The 18320-nt window shown below is 32.3% G+C and overlaps 5 protein-coding genes across 11 annotated transcripts in view; all 5 read left to right on the forward strand.

Moving 5' to 3' along the window:
* Positions 1-5956, forward strand: part of LOC145313552 (uridine diphosphate glucose pyrophosphatase NUDT14-like) — a 13591-nt gene extending 7635 nt beyond the window's left edge. For both annotated transcript variants that reach the window (XM_080153006.1, XM_080153007.1), the window contains one exon: positions 5763-5956. In XM_080153006.1, coding sequence (XP_080009132.1) covers positions 5763-5900 — 138 coding nt within the window. In that variant the 3' untranslated portion in view covers positions 5901-5956. The remainder of the gene's footprint in view (positions 1-5762) is intronic.
* LOC145313553 (uncharacterized) lies at positions 2478-3592 on the forward strand. Its single transcript, XM_080153008.1, has 2 exons — positions 2478-2616; positions 3287-3592. The coding sequence occupies exon 2, from the start codon at positions 3287-3289 to the stop codon at positions 3590-3592; it is 306 nt and encodes a 101-aa protein (XP_080009134.1). The 5' UTR covers positions 2478-2616.
* On the forward strand, positions 5913-13942 carry LOC145313551 (uridine diphosphate glucose pyrophosphatase NUDT14-like). Its single transcript, XM_080153005.1, has 7 exons — positions 5913-6036; positions 11351-11427; positions 11591-11641; positions 12070-12175; positions 12443-12518; positions 12769-12884; positions 13309-13942. Exons 1-7 carry the CDS (start codon positions 5959-5961, stop codon positions 13447-13449), a joined length of 645 nt encoding a protein of 214 aa, XP_080009131.1. The 5' UTR covers positions 5913-5958; the 3' UTR covers positions 13450-13942.
* On the forward strand, positions 13939-16846 carry LOC145313550 (phytanoyl-CoA dioxygenase domain-containing protein 1-like). Of its 6 annotated transcripts, XM_080152998.1 has the most exons (12): positions 13939-14150; positions 14232-14293; positions 14402-14460; positions 14552-14619; positions 14801-14852; positions 14935-14980; positions 15038-15095; positions 15222-15294; positions 15452-15571; positions 15864-15935; positions 16356-16420; positions 16659-16846. In XM_080152998.1, the coding sequence occupies exons 2-12, from the start codon at positions 14280-14282 to the stop codon at positions 16737-16739; spliced, it is 708 nt and encodes a 235-aa protein (XP_080009124.1). In that variant the 5' UTR covers positions 13939-14150; positions 14232-14279; the 3' UTR covers positions 16740-16846. The 6 variants fall into 6 exon arrangements, with proteins under 6 accessions (XP_080009124.1, XP_080009129.1, XP_080009128.1 ...); XM_080153003.1 differs by lacking the exon at positions 16356-16420; XM_080153002.1 differs by lacking the exon at positions 15452-15571.
* LOC145313555 (transcription and mRNA export factor ENY2-like) lies at positions 16810-18290 on the forward strand. The gene is made up of 4 exons (XM_080153009.1): positions 16810-16922; positions 17211-17276; positions 17389-17455; positions 17810-18290. Exons 1-4 carry the CDS (start codon positions 16854-16856, stop codon positions 17890-17892), a joined length of 285 nt encoding a protein of 94 aa, XP_080009135.1. The 5' UTR covers positions 16810-16853; the 3' UTR covers positions 17893-18290.
* Positions 18291-18320: the final 30 nt, after the last annotated feature.

Here is an 18320-nt window from a genome sequence, read left to right on the forward strand (position 1 = left end):
ATGATTAGGCATGGAGGCTATTGTGTGAGGGTGAGTGCCAACAGAATACTACCAGTGAAAGAGGAGTTAAGAGTCAAGATTGAAGCAGGTGAAATACCTGGAGCTGATCTAACTAGAGATCACCTAGGGAATCCAATAAACAAAGATCCCTCAGAAAACAAAAGAGTGTCAGAAGACAACACTCCTCATGAGACAACAACTGCTCAAGACATTTCTTTCCAAACAAGTGTAGCCAGCGAAAACACCACCACTGAAACACCAATTGAGACATCAACAGCTTCAAATCACAATGAAGTTACAGCTTCAAATGAAGTAACCGAAGAAGCTGCTAATGACAATGATGAAATTCAAGTTGCACAAGAAAATGTTGAAACACATGAGAGAAGGGCACCTGGAAGACCATCCAAAACTCAAAAGAAAGCAAGCAAACAACCATTATTCAAACCTCCAGAAAGGATACAGATCAGAATGAATAATGAATGGAGGCCAGGAATGGTCACCAGCAGAGCAGGTAAAGCAACTGCTAAGACAAGTGAGAACTGGTACAATGTTCAGCTTGATGATGGTACAAAGTTTCATGATGATATGAGCAAATATGAAGTCAGAAAAGTAAATGAAGAAGCACAGACAGTTAACTGGGTACAACATGAAGTACTGGCAGTGATGGTACCTAAGGAGAAACAAGATTCACATGAAGCAAAGGCAGCAAAGCAGCAAGAGCTGGATAAACTCAAAGAGTTTAATACCTATGAGATTGTAGACGATATCGGGCAAGAGAGAATCACCACTGTTTGGGTGTTAACCGAAAAAGGAACGGAAGTTAGGGCTAGACTGACTGCCAGAGGGTTTCAGGAATCAACTGATGTTCCAACTGAATCCCCTACCATGCACAAATCATCCTTAAGATTAGCATTAGGAGTAGCAGCTGCCAATGGTTGGTCAATAGGCACTACCGACATTCGTAGTGCTTTTCTCCAGGGTTCAGATCTTGACAGAGAAGTATATGTTCAACCCCCCAAAGAGGCCTACATGGAAGGAAAGTTATGGAGATTAAACAAATGCCTCTACGGTCTTAAAGACGCCAGCCGAAAATGGAATAATAAGGTTGACAAAAAGCTTAAACAGCTTGGTTTCAAGCAATGTAGCTATGACTTCGGCTTTTACTACCTAGTCAAGGATGGAGTCCTACAAGGATTTGTGGGATTACATGTAGACGACTTCATTCACTCAGGGAACAAGTTCTTCTGCAAGAAAATCTTACCCCAGCTTAGAGCATGTTTCAAGATTGGCAAAGAGGAGAGCAAAAGTTTCATGTATACAGGGTTCCAGTTGAACCAGGATGAAGAAGGTATAACCCTAGACCAGAAACATTATGTTGACAACATAACAATACCCAGCTTAGAAGCATCAAAACTATCCAAAGCTGACAATGACCTGAATGAAGACGAACTGACCTTGTTAAGACAAATGGTTGGAGTCACAAATTGGACAGTAAGGGCAACCCGTCCTGACCTATCATATGAGATGATATTCCTTTCAACCAAATTCAAGAAAGGAAAGATTTCTGATCTGAAATACGCCAAGAAGGTTCTGCTCAGACTCAAAGATACAGCACATGTGAGAATCCCAGCCATGAATCTGGAAAAAGCAGAGCTATATCTCTACACAGACGCTTCTTTAGGTAACCTAAACGAAACTCTTGATAGCACTGCAGCCTACATTTTGTTCATGGTAGAACCAAATTCAGGAAAATGCTTCCCCCTGGACTGGAAGGCTAACAAGAATACCAGGATAGTCACATCAACACTTGGAGCAGAGGCTTTAAGCCTCTATATTGGATTAGACGCAGCTATTGCCACCAGATGGCTGTTGAGAAGTATGCTGGGAGAAAGGTACAAATTTCCCCTAAGAGCAATAATCGACAATAAAGATACGTATGACGCAGTCCATTCCACCACCAATATTGCTGAAAAACGTCTAAGAAGAGAGATAGGAATGATCAAGGAATCTCTCAGCAATGGAGACCTAAGCCGTCTAGTTTGGGTTAAAGGTGAGCATCAGCTCAGTGATGCACTTACCAAAAAGGGTACTGATACCTTAAAACTAAGACAGGTAGTACAAACTGGCAAACTTAGCCAGGAGCAGCTTGAAGCTGCTAACTGAAAGGACAATTATTCCTAAAACTTTCCCAACAAAGGAAAGCACTCTTTCTGTAAATAAAAACCGATATTCTTATCATAATTTTGTTTCCCCTCAAAGGAAAACACCTTTTTAATCTATTCCTATTGTTATTATAGCATTTTCTTCTCTACAGCATTTTATCCCGAGTTCACAGTAGCATTTCAAACCTACATAAACAAAGGATACAAAGTCAATTCATGACATTTCTAAATAAAAAATGCTAACAGGGTATATCGCTATCATATTATCTTATTAAGAAACCAAACGCGGCATTATTACTCACAAGCGCGTTTAAGAATTTACGCACTCCGCATTGGCCGAAAATTTTTTCTGAAGTTTTCTTTTTAATGATTTTTACAAACAAAATTCATTCAAGTTTTCTTGGTTTACTGCCACCGGATTAATTTGTGAAAGCTTCGCCCATTTTTAAGCAATGTAAGTACAATTTTTCATCAAATTTTTAATAAAAATTGTGTGGCTCATAAAACGATTCTATGTTTTATTGCTTAGGCTTTATTTTGTTCTTAGAATTTAGCGACCTATAAAAATTTTATTACCCCCAGTAATAATCTTTTATCTTGCTTTCATGCAAATTAAGTTAATTAAATTGGTTAGTTCATAAACCATTTTAATTACCCGTTTATGTTTCATATAAGTTGTTTTAACTCTCGCCATAATTGTTCAAAGATTACGGATGTTTTATTTTTAAGTTGTTTCAATCAATCACTTAAAGGTTGATGTTAAATTGGTTAGTTCATAAACCATTTTAATTACCCGTTTATGTTTCATATAAGTAGTTTTAACTCTCGCCATAATTGTTCAAAGATTACGGATGTTTTATTTTTAAGTTGTTTTAATCAATCACTTAAAGGTTGATGTTAATATTGGCTATTAATATCGAAAATAAATTATAAATGTTGTCAACTAATACAACATAGAAAGCATTTGTTTTTTATACCTACAGAAAAAATAAAAATCAATTTATTTTTTTCTTGTATAATTTAATTTTTCTCGCCTTTTCAAAAAGGAATATTCAAGAGAAACAAGACAGTTTTTTTTGTTTACTGTCCTAATTAAGCACATCTAAAAATGTTCATAATTTTAGATGTCTGCTGATATGGAGGTACAGACCAGCAACAAGCCCATTGAGTACACCATCATCTCTTGGATTCCCATTCCCAAGCCCTTCCTTACCGTCGACGGACACGAGATCAACCTGATCCTCATGCAACAGCCCACTTTGGAAGCCATTGAGGAAGAAGTCAAGAGGCTCATGGAACGTGATACGAAGCAGTTCATCACGAATATGGCATACCAGGATGCTCTAACAAACTATCTAGTCGAGTGTGATAAAACTGACGTTCTAGATAGCATAAGAAGAATGATGGAACTAGCAGAGTCCAGCGAGTAAACATCGATACAGTGTGGCCGATATGATCTTCATACCGGATCTACAAAGCAGCTGGCCAGAATACGCCACCATCAACAGAGACATTAGGAAGCTCTGCATTGAGTTCAACGTTCAGCCCCTACTGGTTAATAAACCATTGCTCAAGAAACAGTCTGGTCTAGATGTACTGGTGATTGAGGCACGCTACTGGGACGAGTTTGTGACGGGTGTCTCTTTAGGTACTAACCTAAACAATTTTGGGCTTAAGAAGTTGGCCAATGTACTGGTCAAACACACGATGATCGGTCTTAACAACCGGGACGTCCTAGTATCCAAGCAAGGACAAGCATTGTTAACCCCAAGCTTCAATCGGTCTCACCCAAGAATATTTGGATTCCCCGGTAATGAGAAACCATCTTATCTCACGAGGTTTATTCTGCAGAAAAAGCTCCCGCTCCTTATCCAGAGGTAGGAAACCCATCAAAAAATCGCTGAAGAAAAACTCTGCAGGCGGCCCTGGCAACAAGAGGCAAAGAAGATCCACCAGTGATTCCGGCGCCGGCAGCTCTTTATCTGACGATCTTCAAGATCTAGTTTTTCTCAACAACAGGAGAAGTGTCACCGAAGCTGAGCTAGAGACCAATGACTTGTTGCCAAGTGAACAGGTAACGAGGATAAATCGCGTTCTCAAGGCCTACAAGGATAAAAACATCCTTCTGAGCGAGATGACTGGTAAAGTAAGGATCCTAGAGGACAAACTAGCCGAGAAGGATGCTGTCATCAAGCAAGGAGATGCTCATCTTAAGAAAACCGAGGATGCCTACAAAAAGAAGGAGGAAAAGTATAATTTGACCATTGCGAAGCTGAACAAAGACCTTGATTCCTGGAAGTCTGCTGAAAGTAGAACAGAAGATTTAGCAGCCAGGTACAAGCGCTGGTACGAGGACGAGAAGGCTGAAAATGAAGAGCTCCTGGACGAGGTGTACCACCTCAAGGACAAGATCAAGAAGCTGAAAGCCAAGAAGACCAAGAGGTCAAAGAGTAGTAATAATTAATGTCAACATATTGATGTTAATCTGATCTCTGTTTAGATGAACCTATCCTACAACACCACTGGACCCACAACCAGCCCACTGATATATTTTACTATGTAGTCTCGTTAATATTGATTTAATACATGCTAGTTTTATTTGATACCTATCCTTATGTTGTGTTTATTAATATGCAATCAAAGAAAATATAATTCTGTTTTAATTACTATTTTATTTATTGCAGATTAAATTTTATGTTTTTTGTTATTCCTTCAAATGAGGTTTTGATCTATATTTTATAATTTCATATTAGAACAATGAGTGGATACCGGTTCGATTCCTAGACTTGCGCGTAGAGACACAGAGACAAAGGTCTCGCAATAAAGGTACCTCTAATACTGGTTTACCCCTGTTTTAACAGTAAGAGCATCTTAAAGGCCATCATTCTCAAAATCAAGATTTTAAAATGGATTGTTTTAACACATCAAAAATCATTTTTGTATAATTCTCAGGCAAATTTTTATTTTTAACATGTATTTAGCTTCATCCATAAGACTGGGGGTCGGCAGCTGTCCTCTAAAGTGATAGGGATAGAATTTCTTTTTTTCAATTATTTCTTATTTAGAAAAATCATTAAAATCTACCTTAAACTGTTTTTCAAAAAATGAATGCATAAATCCCTTAAAAAAATGTTATTTTATCAGAATTAATTTTTAAAAGTGGAGAAAAGGGCAAAACAAACGTTTTCCCATTGATTTTCTTTTGATTTACATAATGATGTGGCTCGGTAAAAAATACAAAAATATAGATTTTGATTGAAATATAAGCATTTTACTTTAAACAGAATCTTTTTCTTTTATCATATGTGTTGCTTTAACAAATAGAAACAATGTACTGTAAAGCTGTACACTTATGGACTACCGTAGACAAAATATCCAGGAAAATGTAGATTGCATAATGAAGTGGTTCTGGGTTTATTTACAGCCTAGTTTTAATATCGCTGTATTAAAACTGATTTTAAGCCACACTAAACAATTTTCTACAAATAATAAAATAAAAATCTTAAAATAAATATCTACCAGTTTTGTTATCCTGGGACTTCTGCTCCTCAGGGCAAACAAAACTGGAATTGTTCTTTTATTTTTATAAATTTATTTTAGGGTGAAGATATTACTGTGATAGACCTCAGTTTAGAAGATGCCAAAAAACTGCTCTCAGAAGAACATACAAATGCTGACGGAGAATTTTTATTTGCCCTCTTTTGGTTTTTCTTAAATAAAAAAGAACATTTCGTATGAGATTGAGCAAACTACAAAAAAGAACAAAATTTCACACATAGTATTTATTTCAGAAACCATGAACGACATAAAAAATGTTAAGATTGTTGAAATGACCAATTCAAAATTCCTGAAGCCCTACAGAATTTTATACAAGGTTTCATCGAATCATCATTGTATAAGGGGGGGGGCACATCTGACACTTTTGCGTAAACAGGGATTATAGGCTTTGTCTTAGGAGTTATAGGATAGGTTATTTGGGGAAAAAGTTTAGTTTTTGGGTGTATTTTCCTTATATTTAAAAAAAATTTTGATAGGTCTCCAGGTTCAGGTGCTGCAGGCTGGAAGGTCACTTCTGGACAGGTATAAATGAAAAAAAAATTTTGTTTGAAGAGTTAGAGATCAACTTATTAAACCAAATATGCATCTTTTGGGATGTTATGAGCATGTATACAGAAAAAATAAAAATAAGCCTCCAGGTTCAGGTCCTGCAGGCCTCCAGGTGAATTCTGGACAGGTAAAAACTGAAAATTTTAAATTTTATAGTTAGAACAAAACTTATTTTACAAAAGTTGCTACTTTATGGATGGTATGAACTAATTTGAAGAAAAATTTGAAATCGGACTCCAGGTACAGGTACTGCAGGCCTCCAGGTGGATCCTGGACAGGTAAAAACTAAAAATTTTCACTTTTAAAGTTAGAGCATAACTTATTTAACAAAAGTTGCTACTTTTTGAATAGTATTAACCAATTTGAAGAAAAATTTGAAATCGGGCTCCAGGTACAGGTACTGCAGGCCTCCAGGTAAATTCTGGACAGGTAAAAACTGAAATTTTTTACTATTGAAGTTAGAACAAAACTTATTGAACAAAAGTTGCTTCTTTATGGATGGTATTAACCAATTTGAAGAAAAATTTGAAATCGGGCTCCAGGTACAGGTACTGCAGGCCTCCAGGTAAATTCTGGACAGGTTAAAACTTAAATTTTTACTTTTGAAGTTAGAACAAAACTTGTTGAACAAAAGTTGCTACTTTTTGGATTGTATTAACCAATTTGAAGAAAAATTTGAAATCGGGGTCCAGGTACAGGTACTGCAGGCCTCCAGGTAAATTCTGGACAGGTAAAAACTGAAATTTTTTACTTTTGAAGTTAGAGCATAACTTATTTAACAAAAGTTGCTACTTTATGGATGGTATTAACATATTTGAAGAAAAATTTGAAATCGGGCTCCAGGATCAGGTACTGCAGGCTTCCAGGTAAATTCTGGACAGGTAAAAATTGAAAAATTCTAATTTTATAGTTAGAACAAAACTTATTTTACAAAAGTTGCTACTTTATGTATGATATGAACTAATTTGAAGATAAATTTGAAATCGGGCTCCAGGTTCAGGTACTGCAGGCCTCCAGGTGGATCCTGGACAGGTAAAAACTAAAAATTTTAACTTTTTAAGTTAGAGCATAACTTCTTTAGCAAAAGTTGCTACTTTATGGATAGTATTAAGTTATTAACTCTTTTTTAAAAAAATCTGATTTTGGGCTCCAGCTTCAGGTACTGCAGGCCTCCAGGTGGATCCTAGATAGGTAAAAACTAAAAATTTTCACTTTTAAAGTTAGAGCATAACTTATTTAACAAAAGTTGCTACTTTTTGGATAGTATTGACCAATTTGAAGATAAATTTGAAATTGGGCTCCAGGATCAGGTACTGCAGGTCTTCAGGGGAATTCTGGACATGTAAAAATTAAAATATTTAACTAAAGAGTTAGAACTATATCTATTTAACTAATACAAAGAAAAATTTGAAATCGGGGTCAAGGTTCAATTTAAATCCAACCATTTTGTTACATTTTGAATTATATCTGCAAAAAAAAATATTAAGCATTGACTAGAATATATATAAAAAAACGTAATGTCAACAGGTCAGTCACTAAAGGAAGTTTGTGCAGAAACATGTGGTTTTATTGGCAATTCAATCTGACAATGAATAGATGATGTCTAACTTGTATCTTAGTTCTAATTGTCTATTTTAACAAAATTTGTTTGGTTTGTTTGTTACTTTTAAGTTAATTTTGTCAGAAAGTTTTCATATCCCTTTTTTTATACTTGATAGTTGAAGAAAGCCTGCAGGAAATATGCCGCTCTAATTGCTGAAAGACTGCCACAATAAGGCTTAATACCCCAAATTTGAAGCCTGCAGCTTCAATAACTTTTTTGTATCAAATTGAGGGTATTGTGTTGGATTTTGGTTGGATTTTTACCGCAGTTAGAGCAGTGTATTTCCTGCAGGCTTCCTTTAGTGACTGACCTGTTGACAGTACGTTTTTTTTATATATATTCCAGTCAATGCTTAATATTTTTTTTGCAGATATAATTCAAAATGTAACAAAATGGTTGGATTTAACTTGAACCTTGAGCCCGATTTCAAATTTTTCTTTGTATTAGTTAAAAAGATATAGTTCTAACTCTTTAGTTAAATATTTTAATTTTTACATGTCCAGAATTCCCCTGGAGACCTGCAGTACCTGATCCTGGAGCCCAATTTCAAATTTATCTTCAAATTGGTCAATACTATCCAAAAAGTAGCAACTTTTGTTAAATAAGTTATGCTCTAACTTCAAAAGTAAAAAATTTCAGTTTTTACCTGTCCAGAATTTACCTGGAGGCCTGCAGTACCTGAAGCTGGAGCTCGATTTCAGATTTTTCTTTAAATGAGTTAATACTATCCATAAAGTAGCAACTTTTGATAAATAAGTTATGCTCTAACTTAAAAAGTTAAAATTTTTAGTTTTCACCTGTCCAGGATCCACCTGGAGGCCTGCAGTACCTGAAGCTGGAGCTCGATTTCAGATTTTTCTTCAAATTAGTTCATATCATACATAAAGTAGCAACTTTTGTAAAATAAGTTTTGTTCTAACTATAAAATTAGAATTTTTCAATTTTTACCTGTCCAGAATTTACCTGGAAGCCTGCAGTACCTGATCCTGGAGCCCGATTTCAAATTTTTCTTCAAATATGTTAATACCATCCATAAAGTAGCAACTTTTGTTAAATAAGTTATGCTCTAACTTCAAAAGTAAAAAATTTCAGTTTTTACCTGTCCAGAATTTACCTGGAGGCCTGCAGTACCTGTACCTGGACCCCGATTTCAAATTTTTCTTCAAATTGGTTAATACAATCCAAAAAGTAGCAACTTTTGTTCAACAAGTTTTGTTCTAACTTCAAAAGTAAAAATTTAAGTTTTAACCTGTCCAGAATTTACCTGGAGGCCTGCAGTACCTGTACCTGGAGCCCGATTTCAAATTTTTCTTCAAATTGGTCAATACTATCCAAAAAGTAGCAACTTTTGTTAAATAAGTTATGCTCTAACTTTAAAAGTGAAAATTTTTAGTTTTTACCTATCCAGAATTTACCTGGAGGCCTGCAGTACCTGAAGCTGGAGCTCGATTTCAGATTTTTCTTTAAATGAGTTAATACTATCCATAAAGTAGCAACTTTTGATAAATAAGTTATGCTCTAACTTAAAAAGTTAAAATTTTTAGTTTTCACCTGTCCAGGATCCACCTGGAGGCCTGCAGTACCTGATCCTGGAGCCCGATATCAAATTTTTCTTCAAATATGTTAATACTATCCATAAAGTAGCAACTTTTGCTAAAGAAGTTATGCTCTAACTTAAAAAGTTAAAATTTTTAGTTTTTACCTGTCCAGGATCCACCTGGAGGCCTGCAGTACCTGAACCTGGAGCCCGATTTCAAATTTTTCTTCAAATTAGTTCATATCATACATAAAGTAGCAACTTTTGTAAAATAAGTTTTGTTCTAACTATAAAATTAGAATTTTTCAATTTTTACCTGTCCAGAATTTACCTGTACCTGTTCTAACTCTTTAGTTAAATATTTTAATTTTTACATGTCCAGAATTCCCCTGGAGACCTGCAGTACCTGATCCTGGAGCCCAATTTCAAATTTATCTTCAAATTGGTCAATACTATCCAAAAAGTAGCAACTTTTGTTAAATAAGTTATGCTCTAACTTTAAAAGTGAAAATTTTTAGTTTTTACCTATCCAGGATCCACCTGGAGGCCTGCAGTACCTGAAGCTGGAGCTCGATTTCAGATTTTTCTTTAAATGAGTTAATACTATCCATAAAGTAGCAACTTTTGATAAATAAGTTATGCTCTAACTTAAAAAGTTAAAATTTTTAGTTTTCACCTGTCCAGGATCCACCTGGAGGCCTGCAGTACCTGATCCTGGAGCCCGATATCAAATTTTTCTTCAAATATGTTAATACTATCCATAAAGTAGCAACTTTTGCTAAAGAAGTTATGCTCTAACTTAAAAAGTTAAAATTTTTAGTTTTTACCTGTCCAGGATCCACCTGGAGGCCTGCAGTACCTGAACCTGGAGCCCGATTTCAAATTTTTCTTCAAATTAGTTCATATCATACATAAAGTAGCAACTTTTGTAAAATAAGTTTTGTTCTAACTATAAAATTAGAATTTTTCAATTTTTACCTGTCCAGAATTTACCTGGAAGCCTGCAGTACCTGATCCTGGAGCCCGATTTCAAATTTTTCTTCAAATATGTTAATACCATTCATAAAGTAGCAACTTTTGTTAAATAAGTTTTGTTCTAACTTCAAAAGTAAAAAATTTCAGTTTTTACCTGTCCAGAATTTACCTGGAGGCCTGCAGTACCTGTACCTGGAGCCCGATTTCAAATTTTTCTTCAAATTAGTTCATACCATCCATAAAGTAGCAACTTTTGTAAAATAAGTTTTGTTCTAACTATAAAATTTAAAATTTTCAGTTTTTACCTGTCCAGAATTCACCTGGAGGCCTGCAGGACCTGAACCTGGAGGCTGATTTTTATTTTTTCTTCATATATGCTCATAACATCCCAAAAGATGCATATTTGGTTTAATAAGTTGATCTCTAACTCTTCAAACAATTTTTTTTTTCATTTATACCTGTCCAGAAGTGACCTTCCAGCCTGCAGCACCTGAACCTGGAGACCTATCAAATTTTTTTTTAAATATAAGGAAAATACACCCAAAAACTAAACTTTTTCCCCAAATAATCTATCCTATAACTCTTAAGACAAAGCCTATAATCCCTGTTTACGCAAAAGTGTCAGATGTGCCCCCCCCCCCCTTACATAAATACGGCGTTCAAATCTTTCCTAACTGTTCTTTTGTAATTAAAGGTCATTTTTATTATTTGTTGTAATGAAATTTTTATTGAATTAATGAAACATGAAAAAAAAATTTCGCAGATTTTCTCAGTAAATCCCAAAAAATTTACCTTTTCAACAGCATTATGGGTATGTTTTGCATATTTTAATAGCAATCATAAAACATGACATTTCACTCATCTGTGCAAAGCTTCACGGTCTAACAGAATTATGGATATATGATAGTTTTAGAGTAGTTACTGCGCTGTAAATTGTATAACATTCTATTTATACAATGATTAAAGCAAGGAAGTCGGGAGAAAATATGGGATTGTGTCAGGGGCCATGACTCCGTTGCAATACTTATTTTTAATATTACAAGGTAAATATTCACATCTTTTATATTGTAAAATAAAGTTCTTTTTCTGAAGCTTGAGATCTCAATAACTACTTAACCGATTGAGTTATTTTTTCTAGTCTTTTAGATTATAAAATTAGGCTTTAGCTGATCAATAACACTGACTTAAGTTTTATTCTTTGTTTAGAAATGTTTTTGTGTTTGTTGAACAATTTCGTCCTCCAGTTTTTGCTTCCAGGTAATGGTATAATAGTTTTTTTCATAAATATAACTATTGTTAAATGTTTATTATGTTCGGCCTCGTATCTGCTTCATAAACTGGTTTTATCTTTGAGGGAAAAATTTTCGTTCGTTGTTTTATAAAGAATCATTTCCTTTTATCATGAAATGAAACCTGTAATTTATTACCTATGGGACTGAACATGTAAAATCAATGCCAGGAAGAAACGTTTCTTCTAATCATTTTCAAATATATCTTGAATATTACAAGCATAATTTCAGAGAAAATAGAGAATTCAAATCCTAAAAAATAGGAACGTTTTACACTAGATAGGGATATATACATTTTGTTTTTTGAAATTCTTTGTGTGTGTGTGTATTACTTTATATATGATCATTTTATCCATCATCTAACTTGATTTATCCTTTAAAGATCTATTATTTTAGAGAATCTACAGATACGGGTAAAAAAATTGACATTGGCGAGTCCTGGGAAAATGTGGACGGAGAAAGAGGCATTACATTAGAACTTTGTGCTGGTATTAGAGATAAGGTATGGCATTATCATTTTTTTTATTTGTAGAATAAAAACATAAATGTAGGAAACATAAATTGTGTTTCTTCAATTAAAAAAATATTGGGGCCCCTTTAAATTATCAAAATTCAATGATTATTAAGGCATTTTAAACCTCTTTGATGAAAATTTTATGAAAATAAAATTACAGAATGTTTAGGTAATATTTGTACAATTAAAATTGAAAACCCTCTAATTTATTTTAGTTTTTCATACTTACTAAGGAATATAATTGTCCTTGTTTAGAATCTGACACCAGAGCAGACTGCTAGTGAGGAAATATTTGAGGAATGTGGCTATCAAGTTGAACCAAATAAACTAGGTAGGCATTCTTGTACGTAGCGCAGCTACTTTATAACCAGGATAAGACTACCGTCCAACGGTTCGTTGCTACAGGATTATAAGCCTATTTGACTTACTAACTGATAGAGACCAAATTATACCTGAAGACAAAATTTTATTTTATTCTCAAAATGTTGTTTGTTTGTGCTACTTGAGTTATCTTACTTATCAAACAGTTTCATTTATAGACTAGGATATGTTAAAGTTAACTTAATTTTTGTTTGTTTTAGAGAAAATGAAAACATTTATTGGGTCAGTCGGTGCCTTTGGAGGTCAACAGAATCTCTTCTACACAGAGGTTGAAGATTCTATGAAAGTTGGCGATGGCGGAGGATTAGCACATGAGGTAGTTTAGATTTAATAGGGAATTTTTCATTAGTTAAAGAAAGCATAAATTAATTACTACTTGTGATGCACTCTGATGGTATCGTTACTTGTAAACAATTTCACCAAATTTAGATTTAATAAAGCCCTAAATATTTTTAAAGAGTCTTTTGTGTTCAGGGAGATTTTTTTCTTGTAAAGAAAATCATTTTTTGCTGATAAAAAAATACAGCATGTTTACCTACCTAAAGAATTCTTTTGATCTTTTTATGGTAAAGAATACTTATAAAATATTTTATTCTGTTTTTCTTTGCACTAGGCTACAATTTTACTCCCCTTTGCGAAAATAAATAGTAGAAGTTTACAAGGGAACTTTGTTACGTTTGGAATGATATAAGGCAGGATAGTTTTCCGTAAGATCATATATTTTATTATTCTTTTTTCAGGGTGAATTTTTACGAGTGAAAGAGATGACCATACCTGAAGTGGAGTCCTACATTGCACAAGATCATGTCAATAGTCCGCCAGGATTCTTATTTGCCATCCTGTGGTTCAAACTTAATAAACAAAGTCATTATTCAGTCTGAATTTTGTTGTATCATCTGCATATTTGTAATTCATACATATTATTCCAAACCATAAAAACTATGAAATTAGACTGTGATTAGATACTTGGAAAATTATATCACAAAAGCATCAATTATAGTTGATTTTAATATACCTTATCAAGCAACATATTGATTTTATAATTTTTCGACTTTATTTGTGATACCTTATAGTGTTATACAAACCACTAGTCATATTAGGCTTAGAGAATTTGATATATCTAAAATATTAAAGACTTACTATTCTTTATTTCTGCATTTATATAGATATTTTATTAAGTTAAACGACAATTGCATGATATTTACAATTTTATTTATGTTCATTTTTTTTGTTACTTTCAAGCTAAAATTGCATCAATTTTATCATTTTACTTTTACAATTAATGATTTTATGTACACAACATGTTTTTTGTTATGATGATAATGAAATTGCATAAATAATATCTATCAAATATGAAAACCTTTATTTTCAGAATTATAATGGCAACAATAAGAAGCATGTTTTCCAAAAACGGATTCTATTATCCGATTGATTTATTTCCCTCGGGTGGTTTTGAAAAGGAATTGAATAAAACAATTTGTTTACAAAATAAACCCAAGAAATCGTCCAATCTACCCATAATGAATGGCATTTGAAATTATGAAATAGATTTATTCAATATTGCGTGAAATGTTAGATTCAGGTATACATGAAATTTTTTTTATTTATTAAATCATTGACATAAATTTTAATTTGTTTTGTTAATATTAAAAAAATAATATAGGCAGGATTTGACAATTTTGTCCAAACATATGGAGAGGATGGAACGCTTATGGGCGACAATAGGTAGAATTACAAGCTCAGTTAGCAATTTTGCAAAATAATCAGCGAAAATTAAATATTTAAATAAATAGAATTAATTTAACAAAACTTTTTTTTAAAGATTATGTTTAGATTTCGTTTACATTTGGTTGGAGAATGGGCTAGAAATCTTGTTAATAATCCAATATTAGGTAGATGTAAATTATTATGAATACTTTTATGTCATCAAATTGATTAAAATACAAATTAAATGTAATCTTTTGTTAAAATCGTTAAATTAAGTTGAAGCTGTAAAAGAGGCTTTAAATGATGACAATATTTTATGTTGGTCTACTGATATCAACATGAAAGTAAGTTTGTATTTTCAAATGATATTATTAAAGAGATCATTGAATAATAGTTATTTTATCATCGTATTCTTATTATAGACACTTTTCCGCGTAAAGATACTTGCAAAAATAAAGAATTTTTTCCTGTACTATAATTATGCCAAAAAATACACGAACAAATACAAATAGGATTATTATTAAGTTGAAAGGAAGTCCAGGTTTTTATTCATGGCACCAAGACTCGACTTATTCAGGCAAATTTTTTTTTGTCAAACTATTAAGTAAATACAAAAATAAACTATGATGTAATAATGTTTTAAATTGTTTGAATAATAGGATTAGAACCTTCTGACAAAGTTTTAACTGCTTGGGTTGCCATAAGGTACACATACAATTAATTTAAAAAAGACAAAAAAAGAATATTTTACTTTTGTTTTAGTTCATCTAAAAAGGAGAGTGGTTGTTTAAGATTTATCCCAGAATCTCAACATAAACAGGCAAACTTGTATCTTTTTTTCTTATAGTTTATTTTACCTTTTGTTGATCACAGGGATGCAATGATAGGTCAATTACATTATTGCATTTAACCAAAGGTAGCCCAAAATAAAATAAGCATTATTTAGTTACCACATGAAGAATTACCAAGTGAAGCAAACTTATTGTCTTTAGGACAAGTTATTCCAAAAAGTAAACTAGGTAATGCTAACACATTTGTTCTCAACTAATAAGAGTTCTGTATGTAAAATTATAACTTTTCATTAATGTGAATGATATATGTAGTTATTTTGTATTAGTCTAAAAAAAATCTGTTTAATTCGAAACTAAAAAGATATTAATCCTCTTATACCTATAGATCCTTTACTGGAATGTAATGGCCTGTGTGAGGCTGAATTGCAGCCCGGACAAGCATCTTTGCACCAGTGGAAATGTGTCCATTCTAGTGGCCCCAACACTTCAGATTATGATAGAATAGGTTTACTTTTTAAAAAAAAATTCTATGTAATATATCCAATTTAAGAAATAAGCTTTTTAGTCTGTTAGATCTCAACTGACTTAATGTAGTTTTTCATTTCAACAGAAATGTAAATTGGTCCTGGGCAGGATTTTCTAAAGGATCTTTCGCCAGTATTACATATTTTGGTAACCAATGATAAGATATAGGAGGATTTATTTTCCTTTAGACACCTATCATTTAAAAGTTTATAATGTTTTTCTTGCAGAATAAGATTAAGTCCATGGCATTTTGTTCCTAATTTTTATCATAGGTTTTGCCATAAGATACATGTCTTCTGATGTTCAGAATATTAAAGCTGTTTGCAAGGAAAGAGCAACTTTGGGTAATTTTTACAAATGTTAAATTATTTTTTAACTGGAAAGCATTTATTATATAATTCTTCATATAATTGTCTGTGAGAACGATAGGTAGGGTTAAACATGATTTTCCCCTGCTTTACATACAGTAAGTGGCAAATAACATTTTAGAATATTCGTTTCCAAAAAGAATCTACCTATTCTTTTTTTTATTTATTATGCTATGAAGAAAATATTATGGTAGTCCATAGCACCGAGAGGCTCTGCATTCAAAGATGCTAGATGGGGACAGTAAAAAGTCTAAAACCATCCCGGAAACTAATTTAAGCTTTCCCAAAACCTAAAAATGAGAGCTCAAGCTTCAGACAAAAAAAAAACCTTACTTCTTCATTTAAAAGGATTTCATTATTGATAAAAGTGAACATTCTATAATCAAATATTTCTAGTTTGTGGAGATCCAGGAAAAAATTGGGAAATAGAACCTAAGTTTTCTGTAGAGTATGACAATAAGGCAGGCTTTTTAATTATCATTTTCAAAAATAAAAATTTTAAAGTGTTAAGTTATATATGTAATTCACATTTAGAATATTTAAACTGAGAAAAAATAATCTTCATTGAGAGCAAATTTGCTTTATTCAACAAGTTTTTGAAATTGTAATTTTTTCTTTTGTTATTAGGTACCTATAAACTTGCCCCCTTAGAAAATAATCACAATTGTCATATTTTACATGAGATATTTGTTAACTTAGGCATGGGAAGACCATAGACTTTCTATGGAATTAGAGAGGAAGAATTATTTCCAGAACTCTGATGTTAAACATTTCAAATAGATCAGCAGAGATGCAGCAGAGACAATGATTGACTTTATTTATATATTTTTTTATTTGTTTTTATCCCATTTTATAAAGTTTGATATTGATTTTTATATATTTTCAGATTTAAAAATGGACCCACATGTAAAGACATCCATTGAGCAGAGACTTATTGAGAGTGGAGAAAAGGAAAGACTAAAGGTAATTAAGAAATAAGAAGAAATATTAACAGGAACAATAATGTTTATTAGAAGGGCGGGCAGCAATAACAAGCTAACAACTTTTTTTTTTTAGAGAAAAGATAAATTAAGGTTTCAAACATTGTCAAGAATTGAAGAAATACTTGGTTTGATGAATATTTGAAGATTTAGTAAAGAGTCATTTTATAGAGGTGTCGTATATTATATAAGAAGCATGTGGTACAAAATAATAAAAAACCTTTTGTCTTAGATAATGAAAGATTGAAGTAATTTAGTCCATTTAATTTAGGAACATTTAAGAAACAGATTGAATGAATGTGGTTGGAAAGAATCATTAAAGCTTCATGCTAAAGAGGTGAGTAAAATAATTTAGAATCAAAACGACTTTTTTTATTAAAACATGTAGGTATGTACCTTAATATAAGAATTTTTCTTATTTAAATTAAATCTTGACTCTTTTGCTTTAGGTGATCAAAGATAAGGGTTTGAGCAGTTTGACAGTAGAAGATCTCGTTAAAGAGATTACACCAAAGGGTAGGTGGATTTATGATATTTTTGGCTACCCTAAATTAGTTTGTTCACAAGATTTTAGATAAATTTTGAAACCTTACATCAGTAATCTTATCTAGAAATTATGCAATGAAATCCCCACTACTTGCATATTTTATGTATTAAAAGTTGACTTTATGATAGCATTTGATTATGTGTATTCTACAAATGACAGAATAAAAGTTTGTTATCACAATTCGGAACGCCTAAAAACATTTTATTTGTTTATTGCTAATGAAAAAAATGGCACAGCATATTTTCCTATGTCAAGTTAATTTTGAATCTACTACATAGACATCTGAAATACATATTTACAAAGTTTTATCCCTTCATATTCAGGCCGCCAGACAGTGCCAGATGTTGTGAAGAAAGAGCTTCTTGTGAAAATTCAGAGCTTCCTGGCCCAACAACATAATATCTAAAATCAACAACAATAATATCAACTTGTAATTGTAATATTTTTTTATGTAACAAACTTTTTTTGCCTGTGAAATTTTAAACTTCATGTTAAAATGATTTTGTTTAATTCTAACTAGTAAAGATCATAAAATATATATAGGGCCATTTTCGGAATCAAATTCTCTTAATTATAACAGTTCATTTTATCCATTGATATTGCAGATTTTTAGACAAAATTGAGACACAAAAAGAAATTTTAAATTAAAATAAGAAAAATTCTTTTTTTTCCATGCATTTTTGACAACCAGGTGAAAAACCATTGATTTGATAGAAATATTCATACTTGTGAAAAACATGTCAACATGTCCGTGTTCTTAAAAAAACATTGACATTTAAAAACAATTGTATATTATCAAAAAAACTAATTGTTAGCCTGAAAATTCATTCTTTT

The sequence above is a fragment of the Acartia tonsa genome, chromosome 3 (assembly GCF_053477335.1).
Source record: "Acartia tonsa isolate MP-2025a chromosome 3, ASM5347733v1, whole genome shotgun sequence".
Taxonomy (NCBI): domain Eukaryota; kingdom Metazoa; phylum Arthropoda; class Copepoda; order Calanoida; family Acartiidae; genus Acartia; species Acartia tonsa.

Excerpts from the sequence above, each read along its gene's own strand:
- LOC145313555 (XM_080153009.1), top strand. The coding sequence starts at position 16,854 with ATGGACCCACATGTAAAGACATCCATTGAGCAGAGACTTATTGAGAGT. Across the intron at positions 16,923-17,210 it reads GAGAAAAGGAAAGACTAAAG|GAACATTTAAGAAACAGATT; the intron begins GTAATTAAGAAA and ends CATTTAATTTAG. Across the intron at positions 17,277-17,388 it reads TAAAGCTTCATGCTAAAGAG|GTGATCAAAGATAAGGGTTT; the intron begins GTGAGTAAAATA and ends CTTTTGCTTTAG.
- LOC145313551 (XM_080153005.1), top strand. The coding sequence starts at position 5,959 with ATGAACGACATAAAAAATGTTAAGATTGTTGAAATGACCAATTCAAAA. Across the intron at positions 6,037-11,350 it reads CCTACAGAATTTTATACAAG|CAAGGAAGTCGGGAGAAAAT; the intron begins GTTTCATCGAAT and ends CAATGATTAAAG. Across the intron at positions 12,885-13,308 it reads GCGGAGGATTAGCACATGAG|GGTGAATTTTTACGAGTGAA; the intron begins GTAGTTTAGATT and ends TTCTTTTTTCAG.
- LOC145313553 (XM_080153008.1), top strand. The coding sequence starts at position 3,287 with ATGTCTGCTGATATGGAGGTACAGACCAGCAACAAGCCCATTGAGTAC.
- LOC145313550 (XM_080152998.1), top strand. Across the intron at positions 15,295-15,451 it reads TATTCCAAAAAGTAAACTAG|ATCCTTTACTGGAATGTAAT; the intron begins GTAATGCTAACA and ends TTATACCTATAG. Across the intron at positions 15,572-15,863 it reads TTCAGATTATGATAGAATAG|GTTTTGCCATAAGATACATG; the intron begins GTTTACTTTTTA and ends TTTTTATCATAG.